General features: G+C 40.6%; 1 protein-coding gene and 1 pseudogene across 3 annotated transcripts; both read left to right on the plus strand.

The window, feature by feature from the left end:
- The first annotated feature begins 477 nt into the window (after positions 1–477).
- On the plus strand, positions 478–1,068 carry LOC101407807 (tRNA-splicing endonuclease subunit Sen15 pseudogene; annotated as a pseudogene).
- Positions 1,069–16,055: 14,987 nt separating this feature from the next.
- Positions 16,056–21,333, plus strand: NANOG (Nanog homeobox). 3 transcript variants are annotated; one of them, XM_087442795.1, is made up of 4 exons: positions 16,056–16,376; positions 18,603–18,830; positions 20,110–20,196; positions 20,328–21,333. In XM_087442795.1, the coding sequence occupies exons 1-4, from the start codon at positions 16,311–16,313 to the stop codon at positions 20,772–20,774; spliced, it is 828 nt and encodes a 275-aa protein (XP_087298921.1). In that variant the 5' UTR covers positions 16,056–16,310; the 3' UTR covers positions 20,775–21,333. The 3 variants fall into 3 exon arrangements, with proteins under 3 accessions (XP_087298921.1, XP_014649364.1, XP_004438717.1); XM_014793878.2 differs by having other exon boundaries at positions 16,057–16,376; positions 18,565–18,830; positions 20,331–21,333; XM_004438660.2 differs by having other exon boundaries at positions 16,058–16,376; positions 18,565–18,830.
- Positions 21,334–22,112: the final 779 nt, after the last annotated feature.

A 22,112-nucleotide genomic window follows, 5' to 3' on the forward strand; every position in this document is an offset into this window, starting at 1 on the left:
AGAAGTTCTACTGTGGGTAAAATGCTATCAAACAGCATCCCATGCCACAGAGAAATCGTTCATGAAAGGAAGAGTCAATCAATGAGGCAAACTTCACTGTTGTCTTATTTTAAGAAATTGCCACAGCCACCCCAACCTTCAGCAACCACCACCCCGATCAGTCAGCAGCTGTCAACACAGAGGCAAGACCCTCCACCAGCACAAAGATTAGACTCACTGAAGGCTCAGATGGTGGTTAGCATTTTTTAGCACTAAAGTATTTTTTAATTAAGATATGTACATTTTTTTAGACATAATGCTACTGCAAACAATAGACTACAGTATAGTATAAACACAACTTTTACATGCAATGGGAAACCAAAAAATTGGGGTGACTTGCCTTACTGCAATATTCGCTTTATTGTAGTGGTCTGGAACTGAACCTGCACTATATCCAAGGTGTGCCTGTAGAGATCTGAGCCCTCCTGCCTAGAGACAATGGAGGTAGCAGGCAGCAGGAAAGCAGAACCCAGATGCCTGCGTACTCCTGCTGCTTTCCCGCTCGGGGTGCAGCATACCACCAGTGCATGGCAGTGGGGCGTGGAGGAGCAAGGTGATTCCGGGTCAACCCTGGGCTGCAGTGGTCTGGAGCATTTTTGGCAGTGGTGGCGGTGCCCATTCATGGGCCCCCAAGGATGCCTAGATGGGCATTCACCCTAAGTATTTTGAAATGATGGAATTAGATATAGGAGATGCCACCCCAGTTTACATAGTGTTCTTGATTTACCTGGACCTCTTGGAGAGTAAAGACTGGCATGAAGTAATCTGTGTGGGCTTACCAGAACTCCAGCTCATCTGCCTTGTCGGTACTGAGAAGAAGGAGAAGGGTTATAGACCGTGGTGCCTACACACATCAGTGCTTCCCTCAGCCATAACAGAATATTTCCCTTAGGAGATGACACCTCTGTTTCCCGATGCTTAGTTTATTCATACAAGTTGGGATTTGAGACCCATCAGACTGCTTCATCTTTTATCTCAGAGATAGTCAGGGTTGACTTAGCTGATCCATTCCATAAGTTTTCTTTCTGAAGAATAAAACTTTCCCAGATAGAAGAACTTTTTTTTGTTCAAAAATATAGAGTAGGGGCCCGGCCTGGTGGAGTAGTGGTTGGGTTCATGCACTCTGCTTCAGTGGCCCAGGGTTTGTGGGTTGAGACCCCAGGTGCGGACCTACGCACCACTCGTCAAGCCATGCTGTGGCAGCATCCCACATACAAAAAAATAGAGAAAGATTGGCACAGATGTTAGCTCAGAGCCAATCTTCCTCAGCAAAAAAGAGGAGGATTGGCAACAGATGTTGGCTTAGGGCCAATCTTCCTCACCCTTTCCCCCCAAAAATAGAGAGAGTAGTTGCTCTAGACCTCTCTCATTGGAGACACTTGAATTACAGTTGTATACAGGTTTATGCCTAGGATGTGTTTGCAGGGGTGGAATAGATGTTTCTTCTGTCAATCCCCACTCTTAGCTGCCTATCATTCCTTGCTGCCATGGCTAGCTCGTTGTGGAGACTGCCACCTCTTTGCCTTACTCCACACTCCCTGCACATTATGGTCACTACAGCTAGCCTGGAATGGCATTGCATACACTGTGACACCTAGAGAGTTTACTTCAGTCTGCTTTTTCATCTCCAGTAGAAAGTAAAAGTTTTTTTCAATTAGTTTTCATGTTGAAATTACTGTTATATCTCTCTTTGGTTGACTTGAAATAAAAACTAAAAATATGCTCTTCCAGGGCCGGCCCCGTGGCTTAGCGGTTAAGTGCGTGCACTCCGATGTTGGCAGCCCGGGTTCGGATCCCGGGCTCGCACCGACGCACCGCTTCTCCGGCCATGCTGAGGCTGCGTCCCACATACAGCAAGTAGAAGGATGTGCAACTATGACATACAACTATCTACTGGGGCTTTGGGGGAAAAAAAAAAAATATGCTCTTCCAGAGTGTAAACTTGACTATTTAGGGACCAGAGAAGTGCTACCACTTTTGTCAGTGCCTCCCAAATAAGTTGCCTAAAGTATAAAAAATTATATGCACAAAGATGTTCCAATGGCATTACTTGGAATAGCCCAAATTTTAAACCACTTAAAAGTTTAGGGCAGGGGTCAACAAACTTTTGCTGTAAAAGGCCAAAAAGTAAATATTTTAGGCTTTGCAGGACATATGGTCTCTGTCACAATTTCTCAAATCTGCTGTTTGTAGCATGAAAATAACCATAGAAAATATATAAACAAATGGGCATGGCTGTGTTCCAATAAAACTTTATTTACAAATGCAGGGCCATTGTTTGCCAGCCCCTGGTCTAAGAAAATAGTCGATAAACAGATATATATAGCCAATGAATGGTTCATTATGTACTCATTAAAATTAGTAATGAGTAGTAATTAGTTAGTAATGAAATTTCAAATTAGTAATGAAAAACATGAGAAAATATTATATTAAGTTATAAAAAAGCAAGATACAAAGTGTATGAATGGTTATGATCATGGCTGTAAATAACACACCAAGCATATAACAAAAAGATGACAAAATAAATTACTAACTGTGGCTGTAGTAGGACGGAAGGGCAGTAAATGGATGACTTTGTCTTCAATATTTCAGTTTTTCTTTATTTGTGTTACTTTTATAATAAAAATGTTTTAAAATCAAAAAAAGAAAATAGATAAAAACTGAGAAAATATGAACAAAGTATGGACTTCAGTTAATGACAATATATCAATATTGGTTCACTAATTGTGACAATTGTACTGTACTAATGTAAGATGTTAATAACAAGGGGAAATAGGTATGAAGTATGTGAGAATTCTGTGTACTATATTTTTCTGTAAATCTTAAACTATTCTAAAATAAAGGGTTTATTTTCAAAATTACCAAAAAATAAATAAAATAGACCTAGAATATTATTATATTTGTTTGCTCAATATATGTTTGCTAATATAGGTCAAATATTATCAAAAGGGAGTGAGTTTTTAATGTATTTTTTAAAGATCAAGAAAAACTGATGTAAGCCAAATAAAAAGAAGAATTTTGTTAATAACGAATGCCAAACTCAACAAACCAAATAAATCAAATGCCACTTTCAACACCTGGTGTTAACTTTCCTTGAGTATTCATTGGTAACATACAAAACAGCTGAATCAGTCAGCGTTCTACCATAGCAACAGAACCAGTATGAGATATATATCTATATGGTTATGTAGATATAGATATTTATTTCAAGGAATTGGCTCATGTGATTATGGGAACTGGGGAACTGGCAAATCCAAAATCCCTAGGGCAGGCATGCTGGCTAGAAATTCTCAGGCAGGAGCTGAAGCTGCAGTCCACAAGTGAAATTTCTTCTTCCTCAAGGAAACCTCTGTTTTGCTCAAGGCCTTTCAGTTGATTGGATGAGGCCCACCCAGATTATTAAGGATAATGTCTTGTACTTAATGTCAACCAATGGAAGATAAGTACATCTACAAGTACCTTCACAGCCACACTAGAATAGTATTTAATTGAATAACTGAGTACTATAGATTAGCCAAGTTGACATGTAAAATTAAGCATCATAGCTCACTCCTTGTCAACTTGGCACCCACATGCATCTCCTTAAACCATATGTAATCTCCAAATAAAATAGCAAAGCCATTCTTCTGCCTAACATAATACAACCATCCTGTGTACAACCAAAAGCATGCTCTTTCTCAATAAGATGATGCAAAGTCTTTGGGTGATGTTCACTCTTCTCCTTGATATCCTGTAACTTAAATACCGTGATATAAAGTTAACTACTATTAATACATCTTATGTCAGATGATATAGGGATAAGAGAAGGATGTAAACAAAAATATTTGCTACACACATATATTTGTAACTGTTATGGACTGAATTATGTCCTCCTCAAATTCATATGTTGAAGCTCTAACTCCCAATGTGACTATATTTGCAGATACAGCCTTTAAGAGGTAATTAAGGGTAAAAGAAGTCATAAGAGTGGGGCCCTAATCCAACAGGACTAATGTCCTTACAAGAAGAGGAAGAGGGCCAGCCCCGTGGCTTAGCGGTTAAGTGCACGTGCTCCGCTACTGGCGACCCAGGTTCAGATCCCAGGCGCGCACCGACGCACCACTTCTCCGGCCATGCTGAGGCTGCGTCCCACATACGGCAACTAGAAGGATGTGCAACTATGACATACAGCTATCTACTGGGGCTTTGGGGAAAAAAAAAAAAGGAGGAGGATTGGCAATAGATGTTAGCTCAGAGCCGGTCTTCCTCAGCAAAAAGAGGAGGATTAGCATGGATGTTAGTTCAGGGCTGATCTTCCTCACAAAAAATAAATAAATAAATAAAACTGTTAAAAAAAAAAAAAGAAGAAGAAGAGGAAGAGACACCAGGAGTGCACACACACAGAGGAAAGGCCATGTGAGGACACACACGCCATCTGCAAGCCCAGAAGAGAGGTTTCACCAGAAACCAACCCTATCAGCACCTTGAGCTTGGACTTCCAGCCTCCTGAACTGTGAGTAAATGAATTTCTGTTGTTTAAGCCACCAAGTCTCTGGTATTCTGTTATGGCAGCCTGAGCAGACTAATACAGTAATAAAAAAGGGAAGAAACACTCATAACAATAATAGTCTTTGTTTCTGCATCTGGTCACATTGTCATAAGTGGTATGTGTACCTCCTTTCTTCCACTACCCATTCCATATTCCCTTTGCATGCAAAGAGCAGTAAATAAGCCCTAGAGATCTAATGCACAGTATAGTGAATATAGACAACAATATTGTATTGTAACCATCAAGAGGCTAGAGACTAGAGAGACTAGTTGCAAAGAGACTAAAACATATTTCCTTCACCCTCAGCAAGCACTTCAGCTGGTAGTGATTCTTTGCCTGGTGGGCTGACCCAAACCTTCATGCCTGAAGGGTCCAGACCATTAGTAATCCTACCTAAATTGGCTTGTTGTAGTTTTCTATTGACCTTAATCACAGGGCATGACCTCTAGGCCAGCAGAGCATAAGGTCATGCGAACTGGAAGCAAAAATCTTCCTAGGGAATCACTAGGGATAATAGTAGGTGATGCCACTCCCATTTCTACCCCCTGGATTCTTGGACTTGTAAATCCTGGCCACAGGAAAAACAACACCATGTATTGGATGCCAATTTAGAGCATATATAGGGCCGGCCCGGTGGCTTGGTGGTTAAGTGCGCGCGCTCCGCTGCTGGCAGCCCGGGTTCGGATTCCGGGCGCGCACCGACGCACTGCTTCTCCGGCCATGCTGAGGCTGCGTCCCACATACAGCAACTAGAAGGATGTGCAACTATGACATACAACTATCTGCTGGGGCTTTGGGGGAAAATAAATAAATAAATAAATAAAATTATAGAGCATATACAGCCTCCTAGAGGACACTGCCCCAGCCCTAAAAGGGACTGCCACCTGGCTGGCACTGTAACTGAGTCTTCCAAAGGTCATCCCACCATTCTATCAAGCCAGCTACTTTAGGGTGATGGGAAACATTGTGAGACCAGTGAATTCCGTAAGTGTGAGCTCATTGCAGCACTTCATTTGCTGGCAGATAACACGTTCTGTAAATCCACAGATGGTAGTTTTGGCAAAAACACTGCATGCAGGGAAGACAAATCCATATCCAGAGTAAGTGTCTATTCCAGTAAGAATAAAGTGCTGCCTCTTCCAAGATGGAAGTGGTCCAATGTAATCAACCTGCCACTAGGTAGATAGCTCATAATGGTGCCATATTTGGGATGCAGCATTGGTCTGCTGCTAGCAGATGGGGCACTCAGCAGTGGCTGTAGCTAGGTCAGTCTTGGTGAGTGGAAGTTCATGTTGCTGAGCCCATGCCAACCCTCCACCCCCGCTATCATCTTAGTCCCCACTACACCCTATTGTCTCCTGGACTCCCAGGCCCCCTCCAATCTGAGTGAGACCTGCCAAATATCTTTGCTATTGAAATGTTTATTTTACCCTTATGTGAAAATTAAGGGGAAAGTGAGTTATTTTTTACATCCATGTCTCTACCAAATGTTTTCTTACACCCTGTCTGCCTGGTCCCTAGGATGTTTGAGTTTGCAACCCTGCTCTACCAGTTCACTCTGGTTGATTTCACAGCTTCAACCACCAGCTATACACAAAGAACACAGTAATCACTATAAGATGAGACCTCTCTAAAGAGTTTCATCCCTTATCTCAACAACATCTGGGTTTATCTCAGATACATCAATCTAAAAACACCTGAAATTTAATTATCTTTTCCTCCAAAATTATTTCTGTTTGTAATTCAAACTTGAGTCTATCCACTCAGAGACTCTAGCCAGAAAAAGTCTCCTAGAGAGCCCATTCTTCTTGCTACATACATCAAATTAGTTGGCAAGCCCTGTCAATTGTATCTGTTAATGTAGTTCATGTTCCTTCACTCCCTCTCCTCTCTGCAGAGCTCCCACTTTCATGGAGACTCTCATAACTTCTCTTCATGTCCAGAGTCAGCAAACTTTGTCTACAAAGGGCCAAGCAGTAAATATTTTAGGATTTGCAAGCCATATGGTCTCTGTGACAACTGCTACAACTCTGCTGCTGTGGCGTGAAAGCAGCCCTAGACAACACAGACGTGAAAGAGTGTGCCTACGGTTCTGCCGGCGACTAGGGGCCTGAGAAACTCACAGGCGGGTTTGGAAGCAGTTAACTGTTCTTCCACGTTGTTTCTTTTCCTTTTGTGTGTTAAGGAGATGTAACCACCAGCCATCCCGGAACTGACCAAGCCTCACCTCGACAGCTAAACCCATGACCTTTGCCTTATCTCTAATGCAAAGATCTCTCCAGGAGCAGCTTAGGCCTCATTGTGTGGAAGCATATTCTCCAACTGAGCCTGTGCAAGCGAATACCCGCCTCCCCCTTTTGAATATTCATTTCCCAACCAAATAAAATTTCCTGCTTTCCTTTGTTCAGGACACCATGACTTTGGAAATGATTCCTCGTGGCCTCCTATTTGCTGCAAATACACTTTACTTTGTGAGACAACTTCCACTGGTGTAGAGTCTTATTTAACACACCAGGAGATGAGCCCACTTGGTTCGGTATCAGTTCCAACAAAACTTTATTTAAGGACACTGAAATTTGAGTTTCATGTACTTACACAAGTCACAAGATATTAATCTTTTGATTTTGGTCTGCAACCGTTTGAAAATGTAAAAATCATTCTTAGTTCACGGGCCATATGAAACAGGTAGCCGGACAGTTTGCCAACTCCTGCTCTGAATTATTGCACTTGTCTTTTAATGGGTCCTACTCCATCCTCTTCCTCAGTTCCTCTTTAGGTGTTCTCATAAGACTGATTATATCATTCCCACTTAAAAACCCTTCAGTGGCTCCACTCACTTTAGCATAAAATCCAAACTCTTTAGCATGACATATACCTGTAAATTCTGGGTCCTATCTACTAGTTTCAGCATCATCTCTACCCATACCTGCACCAAACTATACACAGTCCCCAGCAGATGTCAGGCTTCTTCATGCTTGCTGCATTTTTTCCTACTGTCTGCTCATCTTTCAAGACTGAACTCAAGTACTGTCTATTTATGATGATATTCCTAACTCATTTCCCTCCAAGAAAGAAGTCCCTCCTTTGTACTCCTGTTGTATCTCACACGTATTTATACCACAGTTCCAGGAACACTTTAATGCTCTCATTTGTTTACACGGCTTCTTCCCCATACTACACTATAAAATACCTTGGTATAGAAAGCATGCATAATTCATTTCTTTCTCCCAGCACCTGACCCTTCAGAGATGATTATGAATATTTGTTGAGTCAACGAATTAATGGATTCTCCAAAATATAGCATACATAGGGAAAATAATAGCTAACATTTATTGGGCACTTACAATGTGCCACATACCTTTCTGATCAGTTTGCACGTGTATTACCTCATTTACTAGTTAGTTACATGAAAGAAACAGGCATAAAAATGTGAAACTACTTGTCACATAACTAGTGGGTAGAAAGGGGATTCAGATTCAGGCTGTCTGACTCCATGTGTAAAACACAAAAGAATCTGACAAAGGTCTAAGAGATTTGGATTTGGAGATTCCTGGGCCTGTCACAGAAATGCAAGCTGCCTACTGGGGCACTGGGAATGCCGTCTGTCTTGATCTAGGTGGTCGTTACTTGAGTTGTGCACATAAGTAAAAAATCATTAAGCTGAACAACTTGAGATTTGTTCACTTCCTGTATGTACGTTATTTCTCAATTTTAATTTTGTTTTTAAAGAAAGCTTTGCCATCTTTCCTCATCTTCTTGCCCTAACTCTAATACCTTCAACAAATGCTTCCTTAAATTTGAATTCCTTTTTCAATATCATGCTGTTTGCCTTAGCTTTGAACTCTTTCTTTTACGTGATTTAAACTTATTTACTCCTGGGAGGCAGGAACCTCGTGCTCCCCCTTCCTCTAATCCCTTTATATTAGAACACTCTGGCATCCCGAAATATTTTAAGTACAATATTTAGACGCAGTATTATTAGGGTTAACAGCTTTATTTCATCCCACTACCGGCTAATTAGAGCAACTAAGGTGCTAGATTTTTCTCGTTATTCTCTCCCCCACCAGCATCATCACTTCACCTTACTCAGCTCCTCCCACGATGACCTCCTTTTCTAAGTTCTTCCTCATCCTCTGACACCTACCGAGAAACTGAGAAGGCTATTCTCTTCTGGGCCAATGACATCACATTGTTCCAGAGCAATTTTATAGTTTTGCTAAACTTTGGTAGACATTCCTAGATGTTCTTCCCCTCCCTGGGGGCTGGACCTAACATGGGTGAAAAAGAAATCCATTTCTACATTGGGTCAAAGATCCCCTGAGGGTAGGGTGGGAAGAGGGAGTAATGCCCTGACATCGACAGTGTTGCTCAGTGTCAGGACTCTGACAATGCAGTCTGTTGGTTTATCCTTCTGAACGCTCCACTAGGAGACCTTAGAATTTGGTCACATAATAATTCAGTCCTTAAATATTAAAAGCCTTTGGTTAGAGTTAAGATCTGACAAATCCAAAACTGAACCACAAGGGAGAAATTTGTTTTTTTGTGGGGTTTGGGGTTTTTTTTTTTTGAGAGTTCTTGTAAGTCTCCAGTTGTCTGAATATCAGTGTTTTAGCCACTGGAGCTGATTCATTAATTTAATAAACATGTATTGAGATTTTTCCTTACTGCCAAGCACTGTATTCCCGAGCCGTGCATCTCAAACCTCAGGGTGCACAAGAATCAGATTCTTAAAAGACAGATTCCTGGACCCCACTCCCAGATATTCTGATTCAGCAGGTCTAGGGTAACACCCAGCCCAAGAATTTGCATTTCAAACAAGCTCCCAGGTGATGCTGATGTTGCCGGAAAGTGGGACTATACTTTGAGAAGTATTGCACTTGGTTACAGTAACAAACCAGCCCTCAAGGAGTTATTATTCCAGCCCAGAATCCAAACACAAAAAAACTATAACTAAAATGCAAAGTGACAACTGCTGTGGGAGGAGCTGGGCACAGAAGAGGGGCAACTAATTCACTGGGAAAAGGGAGACTATAGATGGTGACACCTGATCCTTGTCTTGAAGATAACTAAAAATGAACCAAGCAAAGAGGAGAAAAGCATTCAGGACAGAGGGGATTGCTTGGGTAGAGCAATTTGCCAAAGCTTGAAATTGGCTTGAGAGGCAGGCAGAGAGCAGACTGTGTGCTTACTTTGAGAAGACTTGAGCAGAGGGAAAATATGGCTAAATTTAAGGTCAATCACTCCATGCACAGTTGGTTTGGTCTTTGGAAGGTTGACTGGAGGTCTACAGAGGTCTGGGCAAGAGATGATGCCTGCACAAGGGTAAAAGGAGTGGTGTTGAACATCCGGGGGACAGACTGGACAAGTGTTAGGAAATACAACTATCACAACACAGTTATTGATTGACTATATAAAGGTTTGGATGGTGGAAAAAGGAATCAATGATGTCTCACATATTTTCCTGTTAGGTGAATGTTTTATCGGACTTCAAAATTTGTGCTCATGGTAAGGTCATTGATGGAATGAGATTGGCCATTACTTAAACCGGATGATAGATACATTATGAGGGTTTATCATATTGTCCACTATGTAAGTTTAAAGTTCTTTTAGGGGAAAAAAAGTGTTTGTGCTCTTATAGCTGTAATAGGCAAAATAAATGGAGAATATGCTTTGTAATTCAATTTCTAATCTCTAAACCAGCAGTTTTGGTGGTTGTGTGGTTTGTCTTTACAACAGGTAATTTGAGAGTAATCTATTTCCCAGAGGAGCCAAGATTGATTATTTGTTGCAAATTAAAGTAGACTCTTTTGGAAGAGCTCCAGGCTTAACGAATTCTGTTTAGGGGACCTGAGGCAAAGAGCATTGTTGTTTTTTAAGGGTTATTTTATATATCACATTAAAGTTAATTTAATATTTAAACATAAGGAAATGGCTCCTACTTTTTATTTGCTTACAAAGGGCTAGATCTCATTTAAGCCCATCCTTTCATTAACAAATAATGATGGTGCCTCTCTAATTTGCCTGGTACCGTTCTAGAACAGTAGTTCTCAAACAATAGCATGTGAGAGAATCACCCGGAGAACTTTTTAAACATAGATTCCTAGTCACCTCCACCAGAAATTCCTATTCAGTAATTCTGTGGTAAAGCCCATCCATTTGTGTCCCTAACAAGCTCCCGGGTGATGCTGATGATGCTAGCCTTTGGACCACACGCTTATAGGGCTGGGGACACTACACAAAACAAAACAGACAAAAATTAAAATAATTACCCTCATAGATCTTATATTTTAGTGGTAGTGGGAGATAGAAGATGATGATAGATAGAGATAGATAGATGGATAGATAGATGGATAAATAGACAGATAGAAACAGAATATATATTATGCAAGATGGTAATAAGCGCTATGAAGAAAAATGAAGTGGAGAAGAATAGGAAGGGGGAGACATCCTTGAGAAGGCAATATTAAAGATTTAAAAGAGGGGAGAGATCAAGCTGGGTAGATTTCTGGGGCGAGAACAAATCACAGATAAAAGTAAGGGCAAAAGCCTTGATTCTGGAGCTTTCCTGGCTTGTTCCAGGATCAGCAAGGAGGCTACCTTCATGGGGGTGGAGGAGAATACAGGAAGACAAGACAGAGGTAAAGTACAAGGCCAGAGGAAAGCTTAGGTACTTTGGTATTTTGACTTGTTACTCTGAATGTGAGAAAGCCAAGGGAAGATTCTGAGCAAAGGAATAGCTTAATGTAACTTGTCTTAAAAAAAAAAATCATTCTGGCCAATAGGTTGAGACTCAATTGTAGGAAGTCTAGGGTGCAAACAGGGAGATCAGCTGGGAGGCTATCAGATAATTGAAGTGATAGATGGTAATTTGGATATGGTGGTAGCCTTGGAGATAGCTAGAAAGGGTCAAGGGCAGCTTGTGTTGGCACACTTGCCAATGGGGACTTACTCTTTTGCCAAAGGATGCAGGCAATTTCAAGCCCCCAGATCACCTGTAACACAGGCGACAATAAAATAAATACATCTTCTTTAAAAGAAATAACCATTTCTTGCTATTCTGCTGGTTCTCCAAGCCCTAGTCCATGTGATGATCAAAAACTCATTCAAATAGTGGAAAAAGGAAACATGTGGAGGAAAAAAAAATTTTTTTAAAGAAGCAATTCGATTCTAGATATATTTTGATGGCATAGTCAACAAAGATGGCTTTAAGATTTTGGCCTGAGCAACTAGAAAGATGGAATTGTCATACACTGAGATGGAGAAGACTATAGGAGGAGCTTGAGTAGAGAGGAATACTGGGAGTTTGGTTTTGGAAATGTGAATTTTGTGATGTCTATTAGAAATTCAAGTGGAGCTGTTAAGTTGGCAGTTGGATATATGAGACTTGAGTTTGGGGAATAGGTCAAACATATACATTTGAGAGTCAAAAGCAAATAGATGAGATCAGGATAAGATGAGATGAGACAGCATGAGATCACCAAGGTAGTGAGTGCAGATAGAAAAGAGGTTTGAGAACTAAGCTTTGGTACCCTCTCACTTTTAGATACACAGGGGATGAGGAAGAACCAGAAAGGAGACTGAGAGAGAAACGCCAGGTTAGGAGGAGAAACACAGGGGAGTGTATACTAATGAGAGGAGGAGATTTAATTCAAAACATTTTTTTTTACTACCAGTGGTCACTTCTTTACCTCTTAGGTCTCTTGACCCTAATTTCCAATGACCTATTTGACATCTCCATCTGTATTTATTTACTAAAATCACAATGACCAAACATATACTACCCAGCAGACACCAAGCTAGATGCTAGTTAAGGTGGTTACAAAATGGATGAAACAGTAGCTTCCATAGAGCAAGAGCTCACTATGTATTAGTTGCTGGGATTGTCTCCCACAATTCCCTTCCACTGCACCCTGCCTCCGAGCCGTGTTAAACAACGGTAGTGGGACCCATCATTTTCTCTAAAGCCTTTGCCTGAATGGTTCATTTTCTGGAATTCCCTTACCCATTCTCTCAACATTTTTCCATCTCAGCTCAACTGAACATCCTCCAAAAAAGTCTTCTCTGACTCCCAGCCCCTGCCCCACCCTTGACTGTGCTCCCATAGCATCTAGTGTATACCTCGGGGGTTTTTTTCTTGGTTTTCAATACTTATCACACAACACTATCATTGTCTTTTTGGTCTATTTTGATCTACTCCATTAAATTGTTAGGTCCTCAAAAGTAGAAATGATGTTTAATTATTTTTCTCTCTCAGGCAAATGACAGACACTCCTTAACCAGTAGTTGAATAAACAATAAATAAATAAATATCTTCTGGTCAATAAATGTTTGTTAAATCACTAAATATATATACGTATATATGTGCACATATATTGACATGAAGCAGTTACACATAGAATGGGTTTATTAGGTAGAGTGCAACAATGTAAAGAAGAAACAGGAGCAGAAACTTAGATGAGAATTGAATAAAAAGAAAACAAGTGAACGTCTATCCGTTAGGATATACTCAAGTAAACTCAAGTGCACAATGGGGTGAGAAGTAAAAGCAATGATAAATCAATAATAAATTCAATAATTCCACCAATGATAAATCAGTAATAAATTTGATAATTCCACCTGTTTGGTTTATACCTCATGCCTGAGACTTGAGGGATGGTGAAGTCTATATCAATACTCGTGATGACTGTCACTGCCTCCTTACCTAGACAGTTCAGCAAAATCTGACGGAAAGTTAGCAGGGCCTGCTCTCTTAAAAGATGGTGTGGCCTAAAGTGCATTTCTTATCTATAAATGAGGAATAAATCATATCTGTAAATTATTTTTCATTTCTAACATTCAGCTTTTTTTCCCCTTCTCCTTCTCAGATGATGCTCTTAGGAAAACAAAATCTAAAATCAAGATTTCACCGAATCACTTTGGCATTTGTGGCCCTGAATTCTAGCACATCGTAACACACCCCTCCTCCACCCACACAGCCCACCCCCACAAACCCAAGGTCTCCGACAGCTTCGGAAGCATTTTCAACCTTATTCAAATTGCTTTCCTGGGCCAAGAATGTAGTAAGTCTGCCTTCCAGCTACCAGCCCCCTTCCCTTTGGTCTTTCACTCCGGAGGCTCTTCCCCTAGATACAATGGGACACGGGTGGGGGATGGGGTGAATTCGTCCCAGCTTTTCATGCAAACACCTCCGTCAGCAAAGAACAAAGCCTCTCCTACCTGCAGTTTAGAGAGCTGCAGGCAAAGTGAGGTATTTGGTGGCCTTGACTGCCCTCATTTACCAAACTGAGCCACGAAGTCAAGTTTTCCCCTTTTTTATTTATTCTTTCCCCCAGATTTATTGAGATGCAATTGACATATAACATTGTATTAGCTCATGGTGTACAAAATAATAATTTGATGTATATATTTATGTTGCAAAAGTGCTTACCACAATAAGTTTAGTTAACACCCATCAGCTCATATTCTCTTTTTTAAAGAAATCGTACTTTATTTCTAATAAGACAGAGACTATCTGCCTAACGCACAATGTACAGTCACGTGCCGCATAACGACGTTTCAGACAACCACTGACCGCATACAGGACGGTGGTCCTATAAGATTAGAACCCTCTAGCCTAGGTGTGTAGTAGGCTATACCATCTAGGTTTGTACACGCTATGATGTTCGCACAACGATGAAATCGCCTAACGACGCATTTCTCAGGGCTATCTCCTGTCCTTAAGCAACGCGTGACTGTATTTCCACCCACCCTCCTCTTGACATCTCTATTCCAAACTCTTTTCCCCTCCAAAATGATGGTCTGAGAAGACAAAGTGAAGGTTACATAGAATTTCATCCCCTTGTTTGGACCCAACAACCCTCCTATGTTCACAAGTTGGCATCTCTTCATTGTGAACAAAAATCAGCTTGCATGGGAACAAAGCCAGCAGCTCCAGGTGGAGAGCCAAGGAGCACAGTGCATGCGAGGATTAGTCAAGAGTTGCGTCTTAGAAAAATATATATTTGGAATTTGTTAAGGGTTTACTTTTAGGGGTGGGAGATTGGAAAAGAGGAAGAAAACCTTAGGTTTCTTGAGTGTTGAATTTGGGAATGAGGAGGAAAATTGAAAGCTGTGAACTGTTATCTTTGTCCATAAATAATTTCGTGCTGGAACCCAACATTAAAAACTGTTCCTTTGGAAGACATACCAAAAAACAAAATTGACAGAGTAGGGATGGAGTGGGGTTGAAGGAGATGACAGGACTGCCAGGCTAGAGAAGGAAAAGCTAATTAAAGAAAGAGCCAGAGGGTAAAAAAAAAAGCCAGAGAATGATGAGAGCTTGGGAAGGAGGGATAAGAGAGCAAACACTGATTCTAAAAGGAACCTGTCACGAACACTGGCAAGTCTGTGACAGCAATATCATTTGCCTAGAGGATGTTCTTCTTTACCTCCCTTCTTTCAATTGGGTTGATTTACAGGTCAATAAATGCCATTATTTTACATCTAGTGATGTCCCTGGTAAAACAAAACGCTGGTGTTTTCATTCTACCATGTTCACTGGATTAAAATAAAAATCACAACAAAAACATAATTTCAAATTTGGAGGTCCTGGGCATGAGATCCTGATAGAATTTCTGCTAACAGCTACTGTTTGTAGATCACTGACATGTCAAATATTATGAGCACTTAGCACTTGATTTTCTTTAATTCTTACAATAACACAGAGAAGGTACTTTCATCCCTACTTACAGATGAAGAAACTGAGACTTATTAATGTGGTGGAGCCAAGATTCTATCCAGTAAATGTGTAAAAAACTAATTAAAAATCTTCCATAGTAATGGTATAATGCATAATTGCTACAGGGCACCACAGTGCCTTAGGTCCACAGGTCGCAATTCCTTTCCTCTGGCTTTTTTTAAAAACAAGATAACAGTCCTGGTGGAGAAACTTGCCTGTCTTTCTGAAAGCTAAAAAACCAGAAGGAACTAAAGTGGGAGATGAAAACAAGGACTGTTTTTAACGTCAACCGATGCGTTATCAACATACAATATGTGTTTTATTGTGACCTTAGGGTGAATCAAAGAGGAAAATGGAGCTAGTGGAAGTTTGTGCCATAACTAGCCCAAATGAGACCCTATGGGCTCTCAGATCAAGAAATTAATTATCCTGGTGGGAATTCCAATCACCTGAGGTAGCCTCAGGAATTGGAGGTGCATCTTTGATTTTAAAACGTGGAAACATGGTGAATCTACAAGTATTGAATTGCTGGGTTTATTTTGTCTCCAGGTTCTGTAGCCCCAGTTTGCTAGTTCCCCACCCAGTCTGGGTTACTCTGCAGCTACCTTTTGCATTACAATGGCCTTGGTGAGACTGGCAGACAGGATTAACTAAGAATTCTCGAGGGTGTGTGTGGGCGTGGGGCTGCCAGGAGGGGCGGGTCTAAGTATGGTTGAGCCTTCCTTATAAATCTAGAGCTTCCAAAATTTTTACCTTTAGCTAGATTGGTCTGGATGGCTTCTGCTACTGCAGAGGTGACTCATTCCATCCTGTCTTTCTGATAACTTTTCCATTTGGAGATCTGCATGTTTCTCTAAGCTTCTCTACCTAGATCCTTAAGCCTGGGCCTTTTTTACAATCTAGCTCTTTGGTTTTTTGCCCTCAACCTTCAACTCAACAACATGAGTGTGGATCCAGCTCTTCCCCAAAGCCTGCCTTGCCCTGAAGCATCCAATTCTGGGGAATTGTCACCAATGCCCGAGATTTATGAGCCTGAAGAAAATTACGCATCCTTGCAACTGTCGTCTGCTGAGACACCCCACATGGAGACTGGTAAGAAAAAATTGAATCCTTGAAAGGCTAATTTCCTTAAGGGAAAGAGAAAGAAGGAAGGAGGGTTGGTAAGGGTCATCCATTTCCCTCGAGTAACTATAGCCCATTAATACAAGCAGGTGTCATTATCTATTAATTCTCTCGACACCTCTCTTTCAACTGTTATCTTGGTGGCGCGTGCCCTTTCACTTATGTCCCAGGTGTCAGTTAGGAGTTGTGGACCGAGGCGAGGGACACAGGACTCAGTTCAACTGTGTACAGTATATTTGAGAGCTTACACACGTAGCCACTGTGGGAACCCATGTCTGATAAATAAGCTGATGTATAAATCTTGGTGTCAGGCACACAGTTAACAGTAAACGTTACTGCTAAGCCAGAAGTCACAACATCACAACTTGGAGAGATGAGCATCACCTTTTTGGTTTGTCTATTCAAGGAGTATAATCCCATGGCCAATTATATGAATATCACCTTGTTGAAATGTTTTACCTTTCTACAACAGTAGCAGTTGGCTCTTCTCCCACCCTTTGGATGTGTGGGTGTTATTGGGCAGCTCTGTTTGTGAGTGCCTGCTATGCTCAAGCCCCCTAAATCCAAAGGAAGTGTCCACCCCATTTTATGGTAGATAATTCCAGAAGCTTTAGTCTGCTGACAGAGTGGCTAGAGCTTGGATTTGAAATCCAGTTTGGCTTCAAAACCTATACTCTAATACTTGGGCTTCTAAACGGTAACTGCGGGAGTAGGGGATGCTCAGGATACTGTAAAGGTAGTACCACTTTTTTGGAAATCAGTTTGGCAGTAGCCGTTAAAAAGGTAAACCAACCTTTACCTAAGAATGCCATTTTTTTTTTTTTTTAAGATTTTATTTATTTTTTATTTTTTCCCCCCAAAGCCACAGTGGATAGTTGTATGTCATAGCTGCACATCCTTCTAGTTGCTGTATGCGGGACTCGGCCTCAGGATGAACGGAGAAGTGGTGCCTCGATGCGCACCCGGGATCCGAACCCGGGCCACCAGCATCGCAGCGCGCGCACTTAACCACCAAGCCACAGGGCCGGCCCAGAATGCCATTTTTAACATATACAGTAAAAAATAATAGGTCAAATCTATATTATGGTTACAACTGTACAGCTAAGTTGTAGCGAAGGGATAAGTAAAATAACTGCTGTATTTTTCACTGTTATATTTTAATGGTACCCCATTTTCCTAAACTCTGTGTTAATGTCCTTTTATACTCTTAAACATTGAATATACAGCAGGGTTTATGAGAATTTCGAAATAGCTTGAGAATGAGCAAGTGGGCATGTCCTCCTTATTAGTAAGCCAAATGCAAGTTTGCATAGATAGTTTATTTTTAGGACATGCCCCACCTCTAGTCATTAGTTGAGGACTTTCTTTCCTTCTTAGATCTACTTGCAAGAAGCATGAGATTGTGAATTTGGGCCTTTTAAAGCCTGTCCATTTATTCCATGACTAGGGTAGAAGTGGAGTTGAGCACTGGGAATACTTCAGTGCAAATAAGAATGTAAGTGCCTATTAAATCTAGGTAATAGAGGAAATTAATTTTCAGTTACAAAGTCAATAGACACCAGGTCCTGTAGTAGACAATGTTTATCTGTTACCTCATTTTAATCAATGAAGAAACTCGGTGACCTTATCTCAAATTATTTCTCCCTCAGAGTTAGTAAAATGGTAAAGTCCGGATTGAAACAGAAGCCTATCGAAATTCACAATTCCTGCCAGTCCTGGTATTTAGAACGGGGTACTAAACTGTTGATTTTATAGGGCCCTCAGAATCTTGATCATCAGTTTTGAAAATCGTGCAGAATGATGAATAAGGTTACAAAAGGAAGTTAAGGGACACAGCAAGTGGGAGTCGAGTGATCATTTTGACCTTTACGAACAGCCAGGATGTGGGCTCCTGAGCATCAGTTTACAGTAAAACGCGGTTGTCAAAGAGGTTAATATACGATATCAGCCACATGCATTATACATAAAATGGTGGCGGTGGTACACTTACTAGATTGTACAAACATTGGCAAAGCATTCGGGGCCACTTAAGAATTGTTACCAACTACCTAGCTTTAAGATTGTGAGGACTTTAAAAGTGCTTTGCAAACAATAAATGTGTAAATATAATTTAATATTTGAAATGTTTTAGAGAAAAGTGTCATTTTATTCCCAACAGTCTCTCCTCTTCCTTCCTCCATGGATCTGCTTATTCAGGACAGCCCTGATTCTTCCACCAGTCCCAGAGTGAAACTACTGCCCACTTCTGTAGAGAAGAGCACAGTGAAGAAGGAAGAGAAGGTCCAGGCCAAGAAACAGAAGATCAGAACTGTCTTCTCACAGACTCAGCTCTGTGTCCTCAATGACAGATTTCAGAGACAGAAATACCTCAGCTTCCAGCAGATGCAAGAACTTTCCAACCTTCTGAACCTTAGCTACAAACAGGTAGGGTTGTTTTGTTGCTGTCGTCGTAATAAGAAATAAAAATAAAGCTAATTTGCAGGTGCGCATTGCTAACATCTTCTATGTACTCGGTATTTATGCACCACCCCTACAAATAATTTAATATGACAGTGGAATCTTCTTGTAACGTGTTTCATGACCATTTTTCATTAAATATTCTATTGTGTGAATATGCCATAATTTATTTAGCCACTTTTCCCTGTTAAACAAACCAAAATTGTGAAAAATGTTTCTAATTTCTCCTTAATCAAAAGAGGCACATACTCCCATCTTCCAGGTTAGGAGAGTCTCTAACCAACACTGGTTCTCATTAAAATAAAAATTGCATCTTTTGTTTTTATCTGTGTGCATTTGATTACTAATGAGGGTAATAATTTTTTATATATTTATTGGCCATTTTATTCAGTCAAATATTTTATGGGTTTCTATCACTAGTGCCATACTTACAAAGTCCTCTACTCCACGATTTTGTAATACGTATACATTCTTCTGGTCCTTCTGTGATCTCATTTTCTAACCTACAGTTTAAAAACCATCTGGAAATTTTAGTTTACTGTGTGCTGCAACATAACTTATTTTCTAAATAGTTGTCCTAGTAGTATATTTCATAATTCCTGAATTAAAAGACCACCATTATCACATTAAATGTAAATATGCTTATATGAGGGGGGCTTTTTATTGCAAACATTAACTGTGACTAATTGCATGGGTTAAACCCTATGAAAAGGGAGATGAGTAGACATTTAAATGTAAAGTTCCTGGTTAGTAGATTTGCAGCATCATCTTTTTTTTTTTTTCGTGAGGAAGATCAGCCCTAAGCTAACATCTGCCAATCCTCCTCTTTTTGCTGAGGAAGACTGGCCCTGGGCTAACATCCTTGCCCATCTTCCTCCACTGTATATGGGACGCCGTCACAGCATGGCCTGACAAGCGGTGCATCAGTGCGCGCCCGGATCCGAACTGGCGAACCCGCGGGCTGCCACAGCGGAGCGTGCGCACTTAACACACCGGGCCAGCCCCACAGCATCATCTCTTAACTGGTTAGGTTTATTAAACAAAAAGCAGCCAAGTGACTTGCAGGGCTTGAAAACTCATTCATGGAATATTTGTTCAAGATTTAAAGGACTCTAGAAATTCAAATTTTGTTCCTGAACTTTAGATGGTGGTAGTTGTCAGGAAAAAAAGATTAACCATATTGTTTGATCCCTGGCGCATTTGCATTACGAGTATTTTATGCTTTCCTGTCACCTTTTTCCTGCAGGTTAAGACCTGGTTCCAGAACCAGAGAATGAAATGTAAGAGGTGGCAGAAAAACAACTGGCCAAAGACTTGCAACAGTGTTACTCAGGTAACAGGAAACTTATTTTTCTGCTCTTTCCTTTCAATGACTTTTTAGCTTTGCCCATTGCTGAAGAATACAACCCACAGATATTCTGATTTTCCTTGTACCCTTTCAGTTAACCCACCATTGTTTTTCAGAAGGGCTCAGCAACTACAGAGTACCCGGGCCTCTATTCCTATCACCAGGGAAGCCTGGTGAACACTGCTGGAAACCTTCCGATGTGGAGCAACCAGACCTGGAATAACCCAACCTGGAGCAGCCAGACCTGGAACAGCCAGTCTTGGAGCAACCATTCCTGGAGCAGTCAGACCTGGTGCTCCCAAGCCTGGAACAACCAGGCTTGGAACAACCAGGCTTGGAACAACCAGGCATGGAACAGTCAGTTCCACAGCTGCGGAGAAGAATTCCTGCAGCCTCAGATCCAGTTCCAGCAAAACTCTCTTGTCAGTGGTTTGGAGGCCACCTTGGAAACTGCTGGGGAAAGTCATACTGTAACACAGCAAACTGCTAAGTATTTTAGTACCCAGCAAATCATGGATTTATTCCCAAATTACTCCATGAACATACAGCCTGAAGATGTGTGAAAATGGGTGTATTCTTTGATCTCAATTTGGGCAGTGCCTGTATTACTTCTAGGATTTTTCTTTTAGCGTACTGTATCTGTCTTGATATTCTGCTTCTCATTAGGCCTATTGTGTCAATTTGGAGAGTGGTGGGGAGTATGATGGATTCCAGAGGTTTTGGTATCCTTGGCTGCCGTGAACAACATGAGAAAAGATGTCTCTGGCTATAGAAAACTAGATAGAATACTAGTTTAGATATCTTTAGGGTCTAGAATCTAACCCCAGAATAGGAAGTAAAAGTACAAAGATGTGTGATAAAGGATTATTCATATTTTCCAGGATTGGGAGGCTTTACTTGTTAAAACCCTCAAGTGTTAAGGTGTGAAGGGTTAAGCTATTAAGTGCTTCATTAATTTCCCCTGCCTCTTTTGCTGTTTTACTGCAACTCCTAATTTGTGATTACTCTAGTACTTGTAGAAAGAGGTTTTGTATTTTTGCTGCATCGTGATAATAACAGTACCAGTTTGACGAGTTGGTTTATAAGTTTAAGTACAAATAAATAAAATATCCATTTTACCTATAGTTGTCTCTATCTTGATTTCACCCAGTGGTTCAAGGAGTAAAAATTTGACTAAACATGGGTCGTAATCACATTTTTGTGAGGCGGGGGAAAAATTAACTGAAATCTTCTAGCCATTAGGGAGATTGCTATCTTAGAAATGAGTAAAGGAAAGGTAACCGAGTATACAATGCTAGGTGACTGATTAACCCAACCTGAACAAAGTTATTTCCTCCTTGTGGGTGTAATATTATTGAAACGATAAAATTTATGGTTATTTGCAGTTAAAGAAGAGTGCCACTTCTGGAAGATACGGAGCAGAGAAGTGATAAACAGAGATCTTAGGTTTGTGAAAAGGATAAATGAAGGGCAGCCGGCCGTGGGGGTGGTGGGGGAGGCAAATGATGGAAGGCAGAGGGAGCTAAAGGAGGAAAAAATGTTAGTTGTCTCGCCCTGCAACTCACATAGGAAAGGTTCTGTGACTGCCCTCCTGTACAGTTACACCCTGCCAGGAAGAACTATGTTGAAATAAGCTTATTTTTACACATTAAAAAAAAAAAGCCAGCTTTTTTATGACAGTGTTAAATTTGTAGAACTACAAAGTACAATTTAATGTGTTTTAATGTATGACTCTGTAAACATATTAATGTTAACATGTTAAAAAATTGGCTCAGAGACCAATATATAAGTAAATTCTAAGGCTGGTTTTAAGTAGATTTTTTTTTTTTTCCAGGTCAAACTATGCTTTCAGCTTAGAAGGAGCTAAGCAGGCATCTATGAACTATATTAATCCTTTTTTT

This window comes from Ceratotherium simum, chromosome 17 (genome assembly GCF_057802395.1).
Source record: "Ceratotherium simum simum isolate JZ-2026a chromosome 17, ASM5780239v1, whole genome shotgun sequence".
NCBI lineage: Eukaryota > Metazoa > Chordata > Mammalia > Perissodactyla > Rhinocerotidae > Ceratotherium > Ceratotherium simum.

What these genes read in the sequence shown, in the direction of transcription:
- NANOG (XM_004438660.2), top strand. Translation starts at nt 16,226, where the DNA reads ATGAGTGTGGATCCAGCTCTTCCCCAAAGCCTGCCTTGCCCTGAAGCA. An exon ending in GACACCCCACATGGAGACTG is followed by an intron (nt 16,377 to 18,564) that starts GTAAGAAAAAAT and finishes TATTCCCAACAG; the next exon opens with TCTCTCCTCTTCCTTCCTCC. An exon ending in TGAACCTTAGCTACAAACAG is followed by an intron (nt 18,831 to 20,109) that starts GTAGGGTTGTTT and finishes TTTTTCCTGCAG; the next exon opens with GTTAAGACCTGGTTCCAGAA.